The sequence below is a fragment of the Eumetopias jubatus genome, unplaced genomic scaffold, assembly GCF_037043125.1.
Source record: "Eumetopias jubatus isolate StellerSeaLion01/CBP00866 unplaced genomic scaffold, mEumJub1_p1.0 scaffold_16, whole genome shotgun sequence".
NCBI classification, from domain to species: domain Eukaryota; kingdom Metazoa; phylum Chordata; class Mammalia; order Carnivora; family Otariidae; genus Eumetopias; species Eumetopias jubatus.
Window position 1 is genome coordinate 49,791,160 of NW_028274822.1, and position 23,299 is coordinate 49,814,458.

Sequence of the window (23,299 nt, forward strand, 5' to 3'; positions counted from 1 at the left end):
GGGCATTTTTAGTAGGTAATCCTTACCTTTAAAGTTTGTTTTAGACTTGCTTTTATTTTTAAGTTTTGTTTCTTTCCTGGTTATGAAAGTGATAGATACTCATCTTGGAAAAACTGGAAAGTATAGAGATATATTAAAAAGAAAAATTTATCCATAATTCTTTAACTCAAAATAAGCGACTGTGAACAGTTCTGTGCATTCCTTCCTGTGTCTTTTCCTATGCATATTGTGCTACCTAGCATTTTGTAATTGTATATCCTGATATTTTTCACTTGTAACTGTAAAATAAGAAACAAAACTATCATTATGTATTAATAATATGTCTGTGTAAAAAATGCAAAACAATCCACAGATAAATCAAATATAAGAATTTGGTTAAGTTGATAGAATCAAAATCAATTTATAAAAATTAACTGCATTTCTATACACTAGCTGCAAACAGTTAAGAAGTATATATTTTTAAAAAAACATTGGCAATAACATAAAATATTAAGTAGGAATAAAGGTGTATAAGATCTCTATAGAGAAAATGATGAAACTATTAATGACATTAAAGAAGACCTGAATAGGGCTATATCATAAAATATAGTTAAAAATAAATTCTCCTCAAATTTATCTAGAGACACAATGTAATTCCAATAAAAATTCTAACAGTTTTTTTTAACCTTGAAAAATTGTTTTAAAAATGTATATGGCAGAGCAAAGGACCAAGAATAGTCAAGGCAGTCCTAAAGTAGAAAAGGTAGGACAGATTTGCCTTTCCAGAGACTAAGAATTATAGAGCTGTATTACTAAGACAAAGTGGTTCTGGCACAGGGGTAGACCACAGAAAGAGAACCCCATACATATGGAAACTTGGTTAATGATAAATCTTGCATTGCAGATCAGTGGTAACTTTAATAACTGGTGAAGAACCAAGAAATTATGTTGGATCTTACCTTACCCCAAAATAAATAAATACATAAAATCAGGTAGATTAAAAACTTAAATGTAGAAGACAAAACTAAAAATTTTAAATGACAGTGTAGAATAACTATATGAACTCATAGAGGATTTCTTAAGCACAAAAGTCCAGAGGATAGATAAATTAAACTTAAGAACTCTTCATCAAAGACATTACAAATAAAATGACAAGCCTCCTAAATCCATAACAAGTATTACTAATGAAGGATTTGTATTCAGAACACATAAATTACTCCTACACACCCAAGAGAAAATGAGCAAAAAAAAGTTTAATAGACATTTCCTAAAATAAAAAACCCAAAGGCTATTGAAAATATGAAGAGATGTTCAACTTCATTAATAAGAAAAATACAAATTAAAACCACAACAAAATGGAACCATATTGAAGTAGTTAAAATTTTTAAAACAATATAATTGTAAGAAAGAAGTTGATGGGAAAAAAATCCATATGTATCTCCTCATTTCTGCAAAAGAAAGACCAGAAACTAAAGAGATTAATAACCTACAGGTGAGTGGGTGGAAAAGTGGTAGAAAGGAGAGAAAGGGAATGGGGTCGGTATCAGTGGGGACAGACACTTCTCCAAATATACCATTTTGCATAGCTTTGGCTCTTAGAACCATAGCAATAAAAGAAATCAACCAAGGATCAGGGCAGGAGATGCAGAGGTGGGCAAAATGGAAGCCAAACAATAACAAATGAAACCTAACATAACCACACTGAAGGGGATGAGGATGAAAAGAACAAATGTAAGTAAAGTAAATCAGTGTTTTGGCTGGATACTCTACTGCTAAAGACAAAAAAATTATACTAAAAAACTTCAGTTAGCAAATCTGCTTGTCACAGGGGTATAGGTTATCAATTGCATAACCGCTAGAAAAAAATCAAAGAAGTGAATATATTATAGATAAGGAGAAGTAGGTTTTCCCCTGTCATAGAAAGAAGTTACAAATAAAGGGGAAAGACTAAAACGAACATTTTGGTGTTCATATATTAGTACCAACTCATATTTTTAAATATAGATATATAGATAGATACAGAAATAAAGAGGAGTGTGTGTGTGTGCACGCATGCACAGGTTAATAAAATACATATATTTCCTACCTCTGTCTACTGAGTGAGCCCAGGAACAATGATACTCCAGTAACGATAAGCACACTTAGCCTCGATTTTGGTTTCTTTTTTTTTTTTAAGATTTTATTCATTTATTTGACAGAGAGAAAGAGCACAAGCAAAGGGGAGGTGCAGAGGGAGACAGATAAGCAGACTCCCCACTGAGCAGGGAGCCTGACATGGGGCTCGATCCCAGGACCCCGGGATCATGACCTGAGCTGAAGGCAGATGCTTAACCAACTGGCCACCCAGGCATCCCCAGATTTTGGTTTCTAAATAGCATTCTTCAACAAAAGGAATCAGAGTTCCTTAGAGAAGAGTTTAACTCAAGGTTTGGGGTAGGGAAATTAAAAATAACTTTGGAATGTCTGTGGTTCCAGAAAATAAAGAAGTACATAAAAAGGGATAGTGATGGGCGCCTGGGTGGCTCAGTCGGTTAAGCGTCTGCCTTTGGCTCAGGTCACGGTCCCAGGGTCCTGGGATCAAGCCCCGTGTCGGGCTTCCTGCTCAGCAGGGAGTCTGCTTCTCCCCCTCCTTCCCACTCATGCTCTCTCTCACTATCTCTGTCTCTCTCAAATAAATAAATAAAATATTTTAAAAAGGGATAGTGACATATTAAAGGAACACAAACAATGAAGACTCATTAATTATAACAAATGGACGACTCTGGTGGGGAATGTTGATAATGGGAGAGGCTATGCATATGTGGGGGCAAGGAGTATATGGGAAATCTCCATACCTTCCCTTCAATTTGGCTGGGAACCTAAAGCTGCTCTAAAAAAATAGTCTTAAAAAAAGACAAAAGAGTCTACCCAAAAGGGCTTCCAATGGCCAAAGTAGAAAACTTGAGAGCAAAATAAATAATGATAGTGTTGGAAATGACCTATAGAATAAAATAAATGTTCACAAATCCATGCTGATATAAATAAAGGAGTAGAAAGAGCTCCTCCTTACAGAAGGATTCAATTAATGAATTTTCACTAATAAGTGTAGGAAAAATGATAGAAATACAAAGTTATCATTATGCAAATACCACAATAAGCAGTAGGCAAAATCCACTGATAGATGCTAAAATTCATGATTGGAGGTATATTAGCATAATGTCAGAGTATTCTCCCAATATTTTTATCAACTACCAAGAGGAACACAATAATATTACAATGGAGAAACATGGCAGATACCACCTTAATCAAGTGATCAAGGTTAACATCACCAATAATAAGGCATATCAACATCATGTTCCCCTGATACCATGCACTGAGAAGGACACAGTATCACTTTTGCGGTCTTCTTGACAAATACAAATATCCTCAATCTAATTGTGAGAGACCATCAGACATTCCCAAATTGAGAGATTTTATACAAAACAACTGACTAGTATTTGCCAAAAAGTGTTAAGGTTATGCAAAACAATGAAAGACTGAAGAAATGTCACTTTTGTAGGAGACAAAGAGGACACAATAATTACATGTAATGTGGGGTCCTGGATTGGATCCTGAAACAGAAAAAGACATTAAGGGAAAACTGGTGAGGTCTTTAGCTAATAGTATTGTTCCAGGATTGATTTCCTGTTTTAATAATTGTACTATAGTTATGTAAGTTGTCAACTTTAAGTGAAGGTGGTGAAGAGTATATGTGAACTCTCTACTATTTTTTGACAAATTTACTAAGATATAGTTCACATACAATTTGCTCATTTGTAATATACATTTCAATAGCTTTAGTATATTCACAGAGTTGTACAATCATTACAATCAATTTTAGAATATTTTCATGGCCTCCAAATGAAAGCCCATACCTTTTAACCATCATTCCTCAATTCTCCCTTGAGTTCCCCAGCCCTAGGCAACTACCAATCTATTTTCTCTATAGATTCACTTATTCTAAACATCTAATATAAATGGAATCATAACAATGTATGATTGTTATGTATGTGTATGACTGGCTTCTTTCACTTGGAGTAATGTTTTCAAGTTTCACCCATGTAGCATGCATCAATACTTTTATTTCTTCTTATTGCTGAATAATATTCCATTGTATAGATTATCACATTTTATATATCCATTCATCATGGACATAATGGACATTTGGACTCTTTCCACTTTTTGGCTATCATGAGTAATACTGCTATAAACTTTTGCATACGGGTTTATATGTGAACATATGTTTTCACTTCTCTCTCATTTCATATCTAGCAGTGGAATTGTTTTATTACATGGTAATTCATTGTTTAACCATTTGAGAAAATGCTAGACTGTTTCTAAAGTGGCTATGCCATTTACATTCCCACCAGCAGCGTATGAGGTTCCAATCTCTCTACATATTCAACAACACTTGTTATTGTCTCTCTTTTATTACAGCCATTCTAGTGGGTGTAAAGTAGTATCTCATTGTGGTTTTGATTTTCATGTCTCCTTTGGTTAATAATGTGGAGCACCTTTTCATGTGCTCACTGGTCATCCGTATATTTTCTTTAGATAAATGCTTCTTCAGATCCTTTATACACATAACCTAATTAGGCTATTTGTCTTTTTATTATTGAGTGGTAATAGGCCTTTAAATGGTGTGGACATATGTTCCTTCTCAGATATATGATTTGCAAAGAATTTCTCCCATTTTCAAAGATATTTGCAAATGACCTATCTGATTAAGGGTTAGTATCCAAAATATATAAAGAACTTTTAAAACTCAACACTACCAAAAATGAATAATCCAATTTAAAAATGGGCAGAACACATGAACAGATATTCCTCCAAAGAAGACATACAGATGGCCAACAGAAAAGATGCTCATTATCACTCATCATCTGGAAAATGCAAATCAAAACTACAATAAGGGGTGCCTGGGTGGCTCAGTCAGTTAAACATCTACCTTCAGCTCAGGTCATGATCCCAGGGTCCTGGGATCAAGCCCATGTCTGGCTCCCTGCTCAGCGGGGAGCCTGCTTCTCCCTCTGTCACTCTCCCTGCTTTTGCTCTCTCTCTCAAATAAATAAATAAATAAAATCTTAAAAAAAAAAAACTACAATGAGATATCACCTCACACCTGTCAGAATGGCTAACATTAACAACACAAAAACAACAGGTGTTAGTGAGGATGTAGAGAAAGGGGAACCCTCTTGCACTGTTGGTGGGAATGCAAGCTGGAACAGTCACTGTGGACAACAGTATGAAGGTTGCTCAAAAAGTTAAAAATTGAGGGGCGCCTGGGTGGCTCAGTCATTAAGCGTCTGCCTTCGGCTCAGGTCATGATCCCAGGGTCCTGGAATCGAGCTCCACGTTGGGCTTCCTGCTCCGCGGGAAGTCTGCTTCTCCCTCTCTCGCTCCCCCTGCTTGTGTTCCTGCTCTCACTATCTCTTTCTCTCTGTGTCAAATAAATAAATAAAATCTTACCAAAAAAAAAAAAGTTAAAAATTGAGCGACCCTACAATCCAGCAATTGGACTACCAGGGTTTTATCCAAAGAATACAAAAATACAAATTTAAAGGGATACATGCACCCTGATGTTTATAGCAGCATTATCTACAATAGCCAAATTATGGAAGCAGCCCAGACGTCCACTGACTGATGAATGGATAAAGAAGATGTGGTATATATACACAATGGAATATTACCCAGCCATAAAAAAGAATGAAATCAATGACATGGGTGAACCTAGGGAGTATTATGGTTAGCAAAATAAATCAAAGACAAATACCATATGATTTCACTCATATGTGGAATTTAAGAAACGAGCAAAGGAAAAAAAAAGAAAAAGAGAGACAAACCAAGAAACAGACTCTTGACTATAGAGAACAAACTGATGGTTACCAGAAGGGAGGTGGTTGGGGGGATGGGTTAAATAGATGATTAAGGAGTGCACTTATCCTGATGAACACTGGGTGATGTATGGAAGTGTTTAATTACTATATTGTATACCTGAAACTAATATTATACTGTATGTTAACATACTGGAATTTAAATACTTTTTAAAAATAAAAAAAATAGAGGTGCCTGGGTGGCTCAGTCAGTTAAGCATCTGCCTTCGGCTCAGGTCATGATCCCAGGGTCCTGAGATCGAGTCCCGCCCATGTGGGACTCCCTGCTCAGTGGGGAGTCTGCTTCTCCCTCTCGTTCTCTCCCCATGCTCCTGCTCTCTATCTCTGTCTCTCAAATAAATAAATAAAATCTTAAAAAAATAATTTTTCCCATTCTGTGATTTCCCTTTCACTTTCTTGATGGTGTCCTTTGATACACAAATGTTTTAAATTTTGATTGTGTCCAGGGCGCCTGGGTGGCTCAGTTGGTTAAGCAACTGCCTTCGGCTCAGGTCATGATCCCGGAGTCCTGGGATCGAGTCCCACATCAGGCTCCCGGCTCAGCGGGGAGCCTGCTTCTCCCTCTGACCTTCTCCCCTCTCATACTGTTTCTCTCTCTCTCTCTCTCAAATAAATAAACAAAATCTTAAAAAAAATTTTTTTTTGATTGTGTCCAGTTTATCTTTTTATTGTTTGTGTTTTGGAGTCAAATATAAGAAATCATTGTTTAATCCAGAGTCATGAAGATTTTTACATGTTTACCCATGTTTTCTTCTAAGAATTTTTAGTTTTAGCTCTTATATTTAAGTTTTTGACTTATTTTGAGTTACTTTTTGTTTGTGAGGTGGGAGTGCAAATTTATTCTTTTGTATATGTATATCCAGTTGCCCCCCACCATTTGTTGAAAAGATTCTTTCCCCATTGAATGGTCTTGGCATGGTGGTCAAAATTCAGTTGACCACACATTAGGAGGATTTATTTCTGGACTCTCTCAGTTCTATCCCATTGATTTATAGGTCTATCTTTATGCCAGTATCACAGTGTCTTGATTACTGCAGCTTTGTACTGTATGAATTTTAGGGTCAGCTTGTTAATTTCTGCAAAGAAGCCATCTGGGCTTTTGACAGGGAATGCACTGAATCTGTAGATCCATTTAATGAATATTGCCATCTTAATAATGCCTTCCAATTCATGAACATAGGATGTCTTTCAATTTATTTAGGTTTTCTTTAATGTCTTTCAACAATATTTTCTAAGTTTTACACTTATTTTGTCAAATATGTTCCTAGGAATTTCATTCTTTTTGATGCTATCATAAGTGGCATTAATTTCATTAATGTATTCCTTGTACAGTTTTTATGACTTTTTTTGTAGATCTAAAATTATTTTAAAATAAAAAAAAAATCTTAAAGAAGCATGACCAAACAAATATTTGCAACTGAAACACATACATTGCTGATGGGAATGTAAATATAACCACTTTGGAAAAAAATTTAGCATTATTTGGTAAAATTTAAAATATATATAACCTATGCCACAACAATTCTACTTTCAGAAAAACTCTTTTATTTGTGTACCAGCACATCTGAAAAAGTAAAAAACTAGAAAGAACCCAAATGTCTATCAGTAGTAAACTGATTTTTTTTAAATGTGTGATTACTAAAAAGCAGTAAAATGAATGAATTACAGTTACACATATCAATAGGATCAATCTCAGGGATGTAACACTGAGTGTAAAAAGCAAATTTCAGACACATGCATAGATTCCATTTACAAAAGGTCTAAAGGATTTGAAATTTAGCAATATATTGTTTAGGAGTGTTATTGTTTATATATTAATATAACTAATATAATATAGGTTAATATATAATGTTTAGGAGTTAGCAAAACTAAATAAAACAAGTGAACAATAAACAGAAAATTCAGAATAATGGTTACCTTTGAAAGAAAAAAAACATTAACATCAGGGAGGGAAATAAGAGTCCAGTGTTCCTTATTTTAATGGGTACATAAATGTTTGTTATATTGTGATTTATAATATCTTTTATAAATTTTATAAATTTGATTTATTCAATATTTAAAATTTCTTAAAAGGGAAGAATGAAAATATCCATGGTTTAGAAACTATTTGAAAACAATAACTATACTAAATTCTATCTGATGGATATATCATCAATGAAAAGCGACTATTTTCCCCTCATTTTCTATTTTGAATACTATAGAAAAGATCAATGCAATACCCTTCAATTAGATTCACCAGTTGTTAATATTTTGTTGCATTTGCTTTTTCTCTTTATTACTTTTTATTATTGTTAGTTATTGCTGAATAATTTGGTAATAACATATCATAATATTCACCCCTAAATACTTCAATATGTATTTAATAAGTAAAGCAAAGGCAGTTTCCTACATAACTTTATTATCTCCTAGGAATTAAACTAACACTGATATAATATTCTCTAATACCAACCCCCATCTGAGTTTCACTAATTGTCCCAGGGTTGTGTTTTTTCTTTTTCTTTTTAGGTCTAGGATCTAATCAAGAATTAAGCATTACACTTGGTTACCATGTTTCTTTATTCATAATTAAAAGAGCCCCCTACCTTTTTTTTCTTTTTGGACTTTTCCTTGCTTTTTTTTAAATGCAGCTTCTTTTGTACAATGCCATATAATCTGAAGTGTCCTTGTGATAAGACTCAGGTTAAACATTTTTGGCAATGACACCTCACAGGTGACATTGTTTACTTCCCTTTGCTCATAATGTCAATCTGTCCTATAACTGGAGAGGACAAAGTTTGATTATTTGGTTATGGTAATGCCTACTGGCAAATCTCTCCATTGTAAAGACACATTTTCCTTCGTGTAATTTTTAATATGTGGGATGACATTTTGAGACTGTGCATATTTTTTCCCAAATGACATTTTACTTAATAATTTTATTTATTTTTTAAAGATTTATTTATTTATTTGAGAGAGAGAGAACGTGCATACATGGGGGGGAGAGGAAGAGGGAGACAGAGAATCCTCAGACTCCCCACTGAGCCCAGAGTCTGAGGTGTGGCTGGATTCCAGGACCCTGAGATCATGACCTGAGCCCAAATCAAGAGTCAGATGCTCTTGATTTCAGTCAGTCAGAGCCACCCAGGTGCCCCTATGTAATGATTTTAGTATCTCTTGATGATACTGGTCATAATTAGTAATTACATTGGTAATGCAAAATAGAGATTTTCTAATTCTATATATTTTTCTACATTTATTAGCTAGTACTCTTTTATAAAGAAGGGTTTGCCCCCAACCCCTCACATCTCCTGCCCCTTTGATTTTTTTTTTTTTTTTTAGTATTACTTAAGGACTCATGGATTTTCTTTTTTTAAATTCAGTAGGTTATAATCCATTAGCATCGTTCCTTTTGATACTCAAAATTACCAAATTTGGCTAGTAAAAGCCCCTTCGAACAGGCTGCTATGTCCTTTTGAAATGTCCCCATCAGTCTTGGAGTACTTCCTCACTTTCTGATACAACAAGATTCCAGACTGTTCCCACCTCAGAGCTGAGACAGTGGAGAATGGTATTTATAAGCCAAGATCTATCTAGATGGTAAGTGTACATACTGATACTGAGATGTCACTATTTTTTTTAAAGATTGTATTTATTTATTTGACACAGAGAGAGAGAGAGAGCACAAGCAGGGGGAGTGGCAGGCAGAGGGAGAAGCAGGCTCCCCCCTGAGCAAGGAGCCCGATGAGGGACTCGATCCTAGGACCCTGGGATCAGGACCTCAATCAAAGGCAGATGCTTAACTGACTGAGCCACCCAGGTGTCCCTGAGATGTCACTATTTTTAAGATCTTTCAGTGCACAGAGTTAGGAAACATTTTTAATTTTTTTCAAATTATGAGTTCATACTTAAATCCAATTTAAATCTAAAAAGGAATATTCCTTTTCCCCATTCCATATTTGAGGCTCCCTTCTTTCATGTGAGAACCCTGGTGCTCAACAACATTAAAATGTTTACTCATTTGCTCTACCCTGTGATATACATGAGATAGTCTTTTTTTTTTTTAAAGATTTTATTTATTTATTTGACAGAGAGACAGCGAGAGCAGGAACACAAGCAGGGGGAGTGGGAGAGGGAGAAGCAGGCTTCCCGCCGAGCAGGGAGCCCGACGTGGGACTCGATCCCAGGACCCTGGGATCATGACCTGAGCCGAAGGGAGACGCTGAACGACTGAGCCGATAGTTTTAAAATTATCAACACCACTCTCAACAATATATGGGTTAAAATTCAAAATTCAGGGGCGCCTGGGTGGCTCAGTCATTAAGTGTCTGCCTTTGGCTCAGGTCATGATCCCAGGGTCCTGGGATTGAGCCCTGCATTGGGCTCCCTGCTCAGCGGAGAGTCTGCTTCTCCCTCTGGCCCTCTTCCCTCTCGTGCTCTCTATCTCTCATTCTCTCTCTCTCAAATAAATAAATAAAATCTTTAAAAAAATAAATAAAAATCTTTTAAAAAAATTCAAAATTCATTTTCAATTTTTTGTGCTCTTAGGATACAACACATTGAGAGTATACAATAAGAAAACTGTGTTAAAAATACTTGAATTAGGGGCGCCTGGGTGGCTCAGTTGGTTAAGCATCTGCCTTCGGCTCAGGTCATGATCCCAGGGTCCTGGGATCGAACCCTGCATCGGGCTCCCTGCTCCGTGGGAAGCCTGCTTCTCCCTCTCCCACTCCCCCTGCTTGTGTTCCTCTCTCGCTGTATCATTCTCTGTCAAATAAATAAATAAAATATTAAAAAATATTTCAATTATTGGTGTGTGACTATGTTATTAATTTGACATGAAGTTAGGATATGAAGTTAGGTTCATTTATTTTTGTTTGCATTCAATTTTAAGTTTTTTTCCCATTTTAACTTAATTTTTAATTCATAATTCATCTATAAGGATTTAAAGTTATCTCATCTGTATCTCTTCTAACCTAATATAAATAATGTTTCACTAGCTCCTGGTTTACCCTTCATATTTTGTTTTGTTTTTCAAAAACATGCACAGAGGTGGGGAATCTGAAAATGGTCAGAAGTGCTAAGAAAAGGCTGGTCTGAGAAAGGTCCCTTTCCGTCTTCTTGATAACTTCTTTATCACAGTTATATAGGGCCCACCTGGGGTACTGATGGTAGTAGCCCTGAGAGATTCAGGGCCATGTCTGCTTAAATAATAAACCTTACTCTTAACATGAATGAGAAGTTAGAAGGCATTAGTAACTCTTCTTATTTTGCAACTCACTGAGTTCTAGAACAGAGCCAGTGGTGGTTGGGAAGCCCTGTGTTCCCTAAAGGTGATTAATCTGAAGTTGGGGGGCACCAGAGGCCATGCCTCAGTCGTGAACATCTTCCATGGAAATAACCAAGTTGACACATCCCTGGAGAGGAAACTTCTTGGATGGCCAAGGACTTCAAGCAGCCTGATTATTGCCATTTGCACCCCCTTCTCTTTACTGAAGGCTATAGGAGCCAGATGTGCTTAAGGAAAACTTGAGCACTATCCTGTATTCCCCTCGATGGGATTAAAGAGAAACAACATCATGTCTTCTGAGGCCATGAGTCTAAAACCTTTAAAGGGGAAGCAGCAATTTTTCTACCATCCAAGGGTCTTGAAGGAGAATAAAACCAAGAACATACACACCATGGGAAAACTGGACAGCCACATGCAGAAGAATGAAACGGGACCATTTCCTTACACCACACACAAAAATAGACTCAAAATGGATGAAAGACCTAAATGTGAGGCAGGAATCCATCAAAATCCTTGAGGAGAACACAGGCAGCAACCTCTTCGACCTCAGCCGCAGCAACTTCTTCGTAGAAACATCCCCAAAGGCAAGGGAAGCAAAGGCAAAAATGAACTATTGGGACTTCATCAAGATAAAAAGCTTTTGCACAGCAAAGGAAACAGTCAATAAAACCAAAAGACAACCGACAGAATGGGAGAAGATATTTGCAAATGACATATCAGATAAAGGGCTAGTATCCAAAATCTATAAAGAACTTACCAAACTCAACACCCAAAGAAAAAGAATCCAATCAAGAACTGGGCAGAAGACATGAACACACATTTCTCAAAGGAGACATCCAAATGGCCAATAGACACATGAAAAAGTGCTCAACATCACTCGGCATCAGGGAAATACAAATCAAAACCTCAATGAGATACCACTTCACACCAGTCAGAATGGCTAAAATTAACAAGTCAGGAAATGACAGATGTTGGCAAGGATGCGGAGAAAGGGGAACCCTCTTACACTGTTGGTAGGAATGAAAGCTGGTGTAGCCACTCTGGAAAACAGTATGGTGGTTCCTCAAAAAGTTGAAAATAGAGCTACCCTATGAGCCAGCAGTTGCACTACTGGGTATTTACTCCAAAGATACAAATGTAGTGATCCGAAGGGGCATGTGCACTGCACTGTTTATAGCAGCAATGTCCACAATAGCCAAACTATGGAAAGAGCTTACATGTCCATCAACAGATGAATGGATAAAGAAGATGTGGTATATATATACTATGGAATATTATGCAGCCATCAAAAAAAATGAAATCTTGCCATTTGCAATGACGTGGATGGAACTAGAGGGTATTATGCTAAGGGAAATAAGTCAATCAGAGAAAGACAAATGTCATATGATCTCACTGATATGAGGAATTTGAGAAACGAGACAGAGGATCATAGGGGAAGGGAGGGAAAAATCAAACAAGACAAAAACAGCGAAGGACACAAACCATAAGAGACTCTTAATCTTGGGAAACAAACTGAGGGTTGCTGGAGTGGAGGCGGGTGGGAGGGATGGGGTGGCTGGGTGATGGACATTGGGGAGGGTATGTGCTATGGTGAATGCTGTGAATTGTGTAAAGCTGATGAATCACAGACCTGTACCCCTGAAACAAATAATACATTATATGTTAATAAAAAAATTTAAAAAAAGAACATATACACCAAGTCCATAATACCCTATAAGCACCAATGTCAAACGCCTTTCCACAAAGATGGAAAGTCTGAATGAGTGGCCAGCATCCATCACTAGAAGTAGCTAATCAGCCTGAATATCACATCAAACTGATAATGATCAGGGAAATCTGAAACATCTAGATATCATTAAAGATGACCCAGTACTCAAACCAATGTCCCACTACGCTGCTGTTTGGAGAGAACAAAGCATCTGGCTTGTACATTCTTTTTTTTTTTCCTTCCTTCCTTCCTTCCTTCCTTCCTTCCTTCCTTCCTTCCTTTCTTCCTTCCTTCCCTCCCTCCCTCCCTCCTTCCCTCCTTCCTTCCTTCCCTTCCTTCCCTTCCTTCCTTGCTTCCCTTCCTTCCTTCCTTCAAAAGATTTTATTTATTTATTTGAGAGAGAGAGAGAAAGAGCACCCGAGCAGTGGGGAGGGGCAGAGGGAGAGGGAGAAGCAGGCTCCCTGAAGCAGGGCTCGATCCCAGGATCCCAGGATCATAACCTGAGCTGAAGGCAGACGCTTAACCAACTGAGCCACCCAGGCGCCCCTGACTTGTATGTTCTTATCCCTTGATGTTTTTTAACACAGAATTTTATTTCTAAATTTTTTATTTCTAATTTTTATTTCTTGCTCTTCTCATCAAGAAGATATTCCAAAGAAAAATACAACTACTCTCAATTTTAGCTGTTCACCTTCTTTTTGGATGGAATTAATTTCTCCAAAGTTTTGGTATGCAAAAATGATTGTACTGCTTAAAAGAATATGAAAATCAAGAAAATATTAATTCATTAGAGCATGCTGAATTTTTTTTTAAGATTTTATTTATTTATTTGACAAAGAGAGACACAGTGAGAGAGGGAACACAAGCGGGGGCAGTGGGAGAGGGAGAAGCAGGCTCCCCGCTGAGCAGGGAGCCTGATGTGGGGCTCGATCCCAGGACCCTGGGATCATGACCTGAGCCGAAGGCAGACGCTTAACGACTGAGCCACCCAGGCGCCCCGAGCATGCTGAATTTTTAAGTATTATGATAACAATGGGCATTCCTTCACCCTGGCAATCTCTTTTCAGCAGATAAATAACCTCCAATTGAAATAGCTGGTTAAAATCCCCACTGATTGTTTTCAGTGCTCTGGGTTCCTTTGTCTCTTGGTGGCCCAGCTGGTTCCCTTCTGTCCTCCTCCTGGAGGGAATTCTTTAATCTGGGTTTGGTGCAGACTTGTCTGTGTGAATCTCTACTGCTGGGTAGTTTATTTGGGTGAAGGAAGAAAGCAGCACTAGACCTGTATAAGAACAGTGTTCTGAACACATAGATACGACTTCAGAGCCCTGTGTGACTGACAGACACACCTAATACATACACATTGAAGGCCTTTACTTATAGCCAAAGTAGATTTCTTGAAATATGTTTTTTTCCCATTTTTTATTTAAATTGAATCAGCCAACATATAGTAGTACATCATTAGTTTCAATGTAATTAGTAATGTTCAATAATTTATCATTATATGAAATATGGTTTTAATAACCAAATTTGTTTTTGCCAGAGGACTACCAAATCTCAAATACTGCTTCGATGGGTTCCTTTTAAAATAGATTTTAACTTAAAATTCAACAAAACATTACAAAAATTCAGTTTGACAAATATTTATTAAGTGTCTGCTGTGCCATCCATAGACAGAGATGTTTCCTATTTTACTTTTCTAGTTGTGGAGAAAGAGCACTAACAAACCCACAGCCACAACAGGGCTTTGAGTGCCCTGGGGGGGGGGGGGTTGGAGCACTGCAGGGGGTAGTTGGGTGCCTGAGGGTGTGGAAGAAAAGCTGAGTAAGAATGTCTTGGAAGCCAAAGGAACTGCAGTGTTTAAAGGAAGTGATGGAGGTCACCTGTGCTATCAAGAGTTCAGATAAGGCTTGAAAAGGTCATTGGTAACAGTGGTGAGAGTCCTAAAAGGGTGGGGGTGAGAAGTGGAGGCTGATGGGTGTTGAGGAGTGTTGAGGAGAGAGTAGGGGCTGAGGAAACAAGATAACAATAGACAACTCTCTCAGTAAGCTTGGCAGTTAACCAGAGGAAGGTGAGCTGGAGGGTTAGGTTGGACTAACAGAGTCTTGTTTCATCTTTGAGAAAGTGGAAGCAGGTTTAAATGGATGAAACGAGCCCCAGGAAGTTACGAGATAATCAATAGTGTGAGGTCCATGAGAATGAGAAGGTGGGAGAGTCAGGCTTACATAGAGCTCTTTCCCTGATCAGGAGGGAAGGGGAAAAGGTAGGTGTGTATGCGGTTAGGTTCTTAGATTTGGAAGCAGGATGTTGTTATCTGACGTTTTCTTCTTTTGGGGGTGGGGAAGGGGAGGAGTCCATGGCATGGTTGTTTGCTAAGAGAGAAGGATGAAGACTTAAGTTTTGATGAAACAGAGTCTATAGTAGCCAGCCACTATGGGGAATGGGAGAGATCCAACTAGAGAGCTGAAAAAGAGTTTACGATGGCATCAGCTGGAAGGGTTGACTTTCTTCCCCTATAGTGCCCAACACTGTGAGTATGTAGGAAGAAAGTCTGTGGGCTGGCATTGGGGACATTGGAATGGATGATTCTGGGATCCAGCAGGGTCTGGGATATGATTATGGAGCAGGCGGTTGCAGAAGAGTATGGATGAGTGAGGAGCTTAAGGTCCTGAGAAGCTAGGATACTGGATGGATAGGCAGCACCTCTAGGTAATGGCAGGTTGGGAGGCGGAGGCTGGGAGCCAAATACCAACATCTACAAACCAGGTTGGGCACTGGGCAGCTAACTACATGGTTGGAAACTGATTTTAAGAATGTTACCTTTAGGTACTTGTTGTATTTGTACAAATGAATCTCTAGTGCTCCCCTGTTCCAACTCAGGACAGAGTAGCTTCCTAGTACTTTCTTCTCTGGGATCCTGTTCCCTGCTGCCTGTCATTGCCCAATAAATAGTTTTTTTCTAATAAATTTTAGGTGACTAACAAGGTGGTATGAGGTTGATGAGACCAAGAAAATCTATTTTAGAAAGTGAAAATGGCTTCCACTATCTCTTCACTTCCCCTTCTAATCTCTCCCACTTCCTTAAAACCTCTTTACTTCTGTATGGATAGAAAAAGCTACCCACATATCAGCAGACAGAAATATTTCTGTTTCTTATATAATCAGGCATGTGCTGAGGCATCAAATTTGTGTCACTTCCCTGAGCATGATAAAACAAGGAAGACCAGAAACTGTCCAATCTGCTCCCATTCACTGGGGACCCCCACAGACACCATTTTCAAAGGTGGAAAATATGGACAATCACTAATACTTCCTTTTGTCACCCCAACCACCTTGAATTGAAAGTGGCATTTTGATCACACTGCTACCCTTGTGTTCCAATTTATAGAATTTGGGGTCTCCTTAGAATTAAAAGAATTACGCTACCATATAAAAGCTGTTAAAAATGACATTAAGACAGAAGTATTTCCTATAGTCTAAAAATTCCTTATGCTGCTTCTCCATTGATCATTCCAGCAGTTACAAATCCATTTTGGACAAAATTAAAAATGTTCAATCCCTTTCATTTCATTTTTAAACCTTCAAATTCCTTCCATAGGGGCGCCTGGGTGGCTTAGTCGTTAACCGTCTGCCTTCGGCTCAGGTCATGATCCCAGGGTCCCGGGATCGAGCCCCGCATCGGGCTCCCTGCTCCGCAGGAAACCTGCTTCTCCCTCTCCCACTCCCCCTGCTTGTGTTCCCTCTCTTGCTGTGTCTTTCTCTGTCAAATAAATAAATAAAATCTTTAAAAAACAAAAAACAAATTCCTTCCATAATGTTTTCTTTTTCTTTTCTTTTTTTCCTCTCTGCCTCCCTTCCTTAATTAGAATGTGAGCTGAGGTATCACATTCTTTGCCTTAGAGCTGAGTCTGCACAATGTGATGGTTTCTGTTTTCACCTTTTCTTTCAGCTACACAAGGGCTGCCAAGGATGTGGCCTTTCTGCATGCCCTGGCTACTTCTCCCTGCCAGGTGCTTTTCCTGGCCAACTAGCTGCTGAAACGCTTCCTTTAGGGAAAGGCCAATAGAACCAGAAAGCAGAGCACTTGGACACTGGTTTCCCCTCTATACCCACCTCTTCCTCCCTCCAGCTCTTCATTCAAATGAAGCTCTCCTATAGAGTAACATAGTGAAATAGAAGGAAACTGAATCAGATGATTTCTTGAGAATCCTTCCTGCTTGCATAGCTCTGATGTTGAGTTCCGTTCATGGATAATGCCTGCTTACTACTCTGCTGTGGACAATTTCTCTTTACACCTTAAATGTGCTTGCTCTTCTACTATCAATTGTTATGTGTTCCAAGAATATGAAGCTGTTTAAATATTAAAGCAAATAAATTTTGGTGCCATTATGATGTGGAATACTACATATTTATTAGAAATGATGCTTACAAAAACTTTTAGTGATATAGAAAAATGTGCAAACTATAATGTCAGGTGAAAAAACAGACACAGGCAGAGAAGAAGCCTGCTAGGTATTAAGTCATTTGTTAACACCTGGATTTTAACAGTGGTTATCCTTGAATAGTGGTATTATAAATGTTTAAATTTTCCTACTTTGGTTCTTCTATTTTTTAAAATAAAGAATGCAACTAATTTTTTTATAATAAAATGAACAAAGTTATTTTTGTATATATAGAAGTGATTGCTTTTACAGCTCTCACTTTAGAAAAAAAGGCAGTGAGAAGGACAAAAGAAGGACCCGTACAATTTCTTCATCTGTCAAAAATGCAGGGTTTTATTTAGGGTCTTGCATTTATTAAGAAAGGTGAAAGTACAGGTCACCAAGAGGTTATTTCAGGAAAAGGCTCTGGAGAGAGCACAACTGCTGACCATGGATGATTTCACCGCTTGAAACAGGTGCTATGATGTGTTTGCTCAAGCATGATTTCAGATATCAGATCACAAACTCAGGAAGGTCACAAAGGCCAATTGGTAGAAATAAAACACCTATAAGAGAAGGCACTCCCTCCATGGTAAGGAAGTAAAAAATCCATAAAAAAAAAATCTGGTGAGTGTTTGTTACAAGTATAGCCTATCCATTTCCCACAATGGGAGCAGAGAGAAATGCAGAAATGGCCAGTAGCTGAGAAAGCCTAGAACTCACTCTGGTGAGCTCTAAAGAGAAGACATCTGACTTTCTCCGGCTAATCATCTATAAGTCAATATTTATAATAGGTCATTTTGTAACTTGTCATTCAGAATTTTAGAGGCTACAAAAATATTGCACTGTTTCCCAGGCACTTGGGCCTCGAGAAGGTATGGAAAGACTTTACATGTATCAGTCACACGCAAAGAGGGAAAAATCTATTGTCTCTCAGCTCATTTGGCTCATGGAACTAACAATGGAAGATTTCTTTTCGAGTATGCTACTCAAAGTGTGGTCCTCCCACCAATAGCATTGGTATCCCCTGGGAGGTTGTTAGAAATGTAGAATCTGAAATAAGTCAGACAGAGAAAGACAAATACCATATGATCTCACTTACATGTGGTATCTAAAAAACAACAGAAAAGAAGCTCACAGATACAGAGAGGAGATTGATGGTTGCTGGATGGGGTAGTGGGGAATGGGTGAAGGTGGTCAAAAGGTACAAACTTCTAGCTGTAAAATAAATAAGTCCTGGCAATGTAAGGCACAGTACGGTGACTATAGTTAACAATTTACTGTATCGCATACTGGAAAGGTGCTCAGAGAATAAATCTTAAAAGTCCTCATCACAAGAAATGAAAAAGAAAAAAAATTCTGCAACTATGTATGGTAACAGATGTTAGCCAGACTAATTGTGGTGATCATTTCACAATATATACAATTATCAAATCATTATGCTATATACCTGAAACTAATACAAAGTTATACGTCAATTATACCTCAATTAATAAAAAAAGAAATGAGCTCGCCCAGGCCCACTAAGAGGAACCTGCATTTTAACAAGATCCCCATGTGATTTATATGTGTACTAAAGTTTAAGGAGCATTGTATCATAGGTATGAAACATATAAACTACATTTTTTTACATATAAACTACTTTTTAAGCTCTTGAATTTTTCTTCTTGTTTTCAAATATATTGAAAAATACATTTAAAAAAAAAAAAGATTTTATTTACTCATTTGACACAGAGAGAGGGAGACAGGGAGAGAGGGAACACAAGCAGGGGGAGTGGGAGAGGGAGAAGCAGGCTTCCCATCGAGCAGGAAGCCCGACGTGGGGCTCGATCCTAGGACCCTGGGATCATGACCTGAGCTGAAGGCAGATGCCCAATGATTGAGCCACCCAGGCACCCCGAAAATAAAAATTTTTACTGTGGCAAAAAGATTTATCCTCCAGTTAAAACCTGTGTGTGTGTGTGTGTGTGTGTGTGTGTGTGTGTTTCTCTCAGCTAAGGTACTCAGAAGCAACTTGACATTTGTAATTTCCTTTTCAAACCTAGCTTACAAAGGCAAACGTTTTCAGCTGTCCCAGTTTTCTGAATTATTTATTGCATCTTCTAATTCTAGGCAAATTTTATGTTTGGAAAGGATATTATTTACCACAGACTTCTAAAATTTTTGCTCCCTACCTTTTTCCATTTTCCGGGAAAAATGTTTTTTCTTCCATACCTATTCTAGAAAGTCATTAGGAGAAATTCTAATAGGCTCCATGCCCAGTGTGGAGCCCAAAGCAGGGTTTGAACTCACACCCTGAGATCAAGATCTGAGCTGAAATCAAAAGTTGGATGCTCAACCAACTGAGCCACCCAGGTGCCCACAACTTTGTATTTTTCTAAGGAGGTGTTATCATTGTTCACATGGGGGATGGTGATCTGGTTTCTAATTTGAAAATGTGCTGGTAGTGTGCTAAATATCTAAGAAGCCACATATGGGAATGTGACCTATCCAAGCCATAGAAGGAGCTCAGGTGGCACAGACCCCATCACCCCATGCAGGGCTATCCCTGACTTGAGAAAATTTCTCTTCATAAATGAACGACCAGTTTCTAGTCTACCAATTACATCACAGACTTAACAGTATCAGGTAAACATGCACATCGATTTACCCTTGACCTAGGAGGGAAAAAGGTCAGAGTACTTTGAGGGAAAACTTACAGATAAATTTGAAATAATGTTTAAAGTGCTCTTCTGATTTTGTATTACTGTAAAAAAGGGTGGAATCGTCCTATAAACATTTGGATTAAGCAAAAGCAAGAGGCAGAGGGAATCTAAAGCTGGATCGCTGTAGGGTCTTCTTTGAAAGTTCAGTCTCACCTGATTGTCGAATCCGTTGAAGAGTTTGCTGGACCAGAACCTCCGATCGTGGGACAATGATGATAAAGTCCACTTTGCTGAAGTGGCCGAGGTCTAGGCTCTGGCTGCCGCTGTCTGCTATAGCACACACCTGGGATAAGAGTTTTCTGGCAACCGTTAGCTGTGGTTGGTAAATTTGGAAGGTTTCATTATCTAAATCTAAAATAAAAAAAGTCATAAGAACAAGGTTAATTCACTTCTGTTGATGGCCACTATGAATCCATATGGGGGACACATAACATACATACACAGTAATGCTCTATACCAACCATTCTATTCTCACTCTCTGTTGGATGTTAATAGATTTGCTTATTTTCTCTGAAAACTTGGCTGAAAGGATGTGATCAAGAGTGGATGTGGTAATTTTACAAACGTATTCTTTTTTTTTTAAAGATTTTATTTATTAATTTAACAGAGAAAGACACAGTGAGAGAGGGAACACAAGCAGGGGGAGTGGGAGAGGGAGAAGCAGGCTTCCCGCGGAGCAGGGAGCCCGATGGGGGCTCAATCCCAGGACCCTGAGATCATGACCCGAACCGAAGGCAGACGCCTAACAACTGAGCCACCCAGGCGCCCCACAAATGTATTCTTTTAAAATCAACGGATCGTCTCATAGGTCACTACCCAACACCCCTCCCCCACCCAGAAATGTCGGGACAGACTACACTCTCACAGTGGGAGCTGGGACTTCCCCATCTCTGGAAAGGGGAAACAAGAGTTTCCAGTTTTCTTTAGGACTATCAGCACAGGTTAGGTGCCCAAGCCCAGACCGAATTCAGGGAAGGAGTTGATGCTGTAACCATACTAATGCTGAATTCCTTTGAACTTTTCTGGACAGCACCACAGTAAACATTTCCTTTCCAAAATGTCAGTTTCAACATTTGATTTGAAATTCTTCTCCCCAGGAACTGTATAACGCAGGTCACAGAGATACCCCTTCACCTTTCTTCCCACTTGACTTGCCAGTGCTCATGGCCTGGCAGTGGTAGGTGGTTGTGGCCAACTCCAGGGCTGACTCCTGTATTATCTGAAGAGACCTGGCTCATAACAGGGCCAGCTGGTTACTCGAGAGGTGATGCATTAGAAGAACATTGCCCAGACCCTCTAAACATGCCAGTGGCTTTTTATTACAAGTTATAACCAAGCAATCAATCTTATACATGCGTGTGCACGCACACACACACACACACACACACACAATTAACTAGACAGGCTTAGATGAATCCTTGAGCAGGCAACATTTAATACTCCTTTACGAGGCTGCTTTTTATCAGGAACACAGGTGAAAGTTTGACTGGAACACACAAGGCCCCAATTAACCTGCACTAATTAATGTTTCTAAAATCAAACTGCACAGGGCGCCAGAGTGGCTCATCCAGTGCCTGCCTTCAGCTCAGGTCATGATAGCAGGGTCCTGGGATTGAGCCCCACATCGGGCTCCCTGCTCAGCGGGAAGTCTGCTTCTCCCTCTCCCTCTGCCTGCCGCTCCCCCTGTTTGTTCTCTCTCTCTCTCTCTCTGTGTCAAATAAATAAATAAATCTTTAAAAAAATCAAATTGCAATGTGGCCAAAGTAAAGACGGTGGTCAGAGTACCCTAGCCACAGGGAACCCTGACAGTTAGTGGAGAGTTATACAAGTGGCTGAGAGAACCCACTAGAGAAGCCTAAAGCTGCAACTTCTATAGTAGAATGGTTTTTGACCCACAAAGATTACCAATGAAAATAAATCGGTCTTTTGATAGGCTATTATTTCTTTCATGTCATAGGTTAGATGGGGGGGACTAACCTGGATGATAGCATAACTTTGAAGAACTTAACGTAGCAAATTTTGAACTTCGAGGAACTTTTAATATATCTTTTTTTCTAAAGATTTTATTTATTTGAGAGAGAGAGAATGAGAGACAGAGAACACAAGAGGAAAGAGGGTCAGAGGGAGAAGCAGACTCCCCGCTGAGCAGGGAGCCCGATGCAGGACTCGATCCCGGGACTCCAGGATCATGACCTGAGCCGAAGGCAGTCGCTTAACCAACTGAGCCACCCAGGCACCCAGAACTGTTAATATATCTTTAAGTAACGTTTCCTAGACAGGGAATCAAGGACATGAACGTGGAAATCTGTAAGTACCCTGAGAATTTTTAAATTCTAACTTTGTTAATAATTCAAAAATAATATGAACACATTTTAGATCATCCAGGTGATTGCTTTATCATCAAATAAAGTGTAGAAGTAAAAAAATTTTCTTGTGGGGGCACCTGGGCGGCTCAGTTGGTTAAGCATCTGACTCTTGATCTCAGCTCAGGTCTTGAACTCAGGGTGGTGAGTTCAACCCCTATGTTGGGCTCACACTGGGCATGGAGCCTACTTAAAAAAAATATTGCATGCATTTGAATTTATGACTAAGCTAATGCCAAGCCATGCTACTTTTATTGCTGAGGCAACCCTAATATATAAAAGACACACTCCTATTAAGGGAAGGCTAGAAGGCTGTCAGCAGCAGCTTTATGGATGTCTACGCTTTGTCTTATTCTCTTTTTTCGGTCCTCTCCTATGTTGTCCTTATCAAATGGGGGAATCGGGGAAGAAATCTGAACATAAAGGAATCCAATCTAATGATGGAACTCCCCAGTCCTGCTCCCACCATCACCCCTTTTCATTTATTTATTTTCAGATTTTTATTTATATATTTTAGAGAGAGTGAGAGAGAGGCAGAGGGAGAGGAAGAAGCAGCCTGCCTGCTGAGTGGGGAGCCTGACATGGGGCTCGATCCCAGGATGCTGGGATCAGGACCTGAGCTGAAGGCAGAGGCTTAACTGACTGAGTCATCCAGATGCCCCCATCCTCCCCTTTAAAAAACATATTTATTTATTTATTTATTTTAGTGAGAGTGTGCCAGGGCTGGGGCGTGGGGAGGAGCAGAGGAAGAGGGAGAGAATCTCCAGCAGCCTCCCCACTGAGCAGGGAGCCAGATGCAGGGCTCGATCCCAGGACCCTGAGATCATGACCTGAGCCGAAATCAAGAGTTGAATGCTTAACTGACTGAGCCACCCAGGCTCCCCTCCCACTCTCCCTTTTTGCATCCTGGAAGCTTGTAGGGCAGACGATGTCCTGGTATTGCTGTGC

The 23,299-nt window shown here is 38.9% G+C and overlaps 1 protein-coding gene across 4 annotated transcripts in view; it reads right to left on the bottom strand.

Moving 5' to 3' along the window:
• GREB1L (GREB1 like retinoic acid receptor coactivator) overlaps positions 1 to 23,299 on the bottom strand; it is a 136,413-nt gene that overhangs the window by 50,087 nt on the left and 63,027 nt on the right. For all 4 annotated transcript variants that reach the window (XM_088019365.1, XM_028092524.2, XM_088019364.1 and 1 more), the window contains one exon: positions 20,142 to 20,339. In XM_088019365.1, coding sequence (XP_087875491.1) covers positions 20,142 to 20,339 — 198 coding nt within the window. The remainder of the gene's footprint in view (positions 1 to 20,141; positions 20,340 to 23,299) is intronic.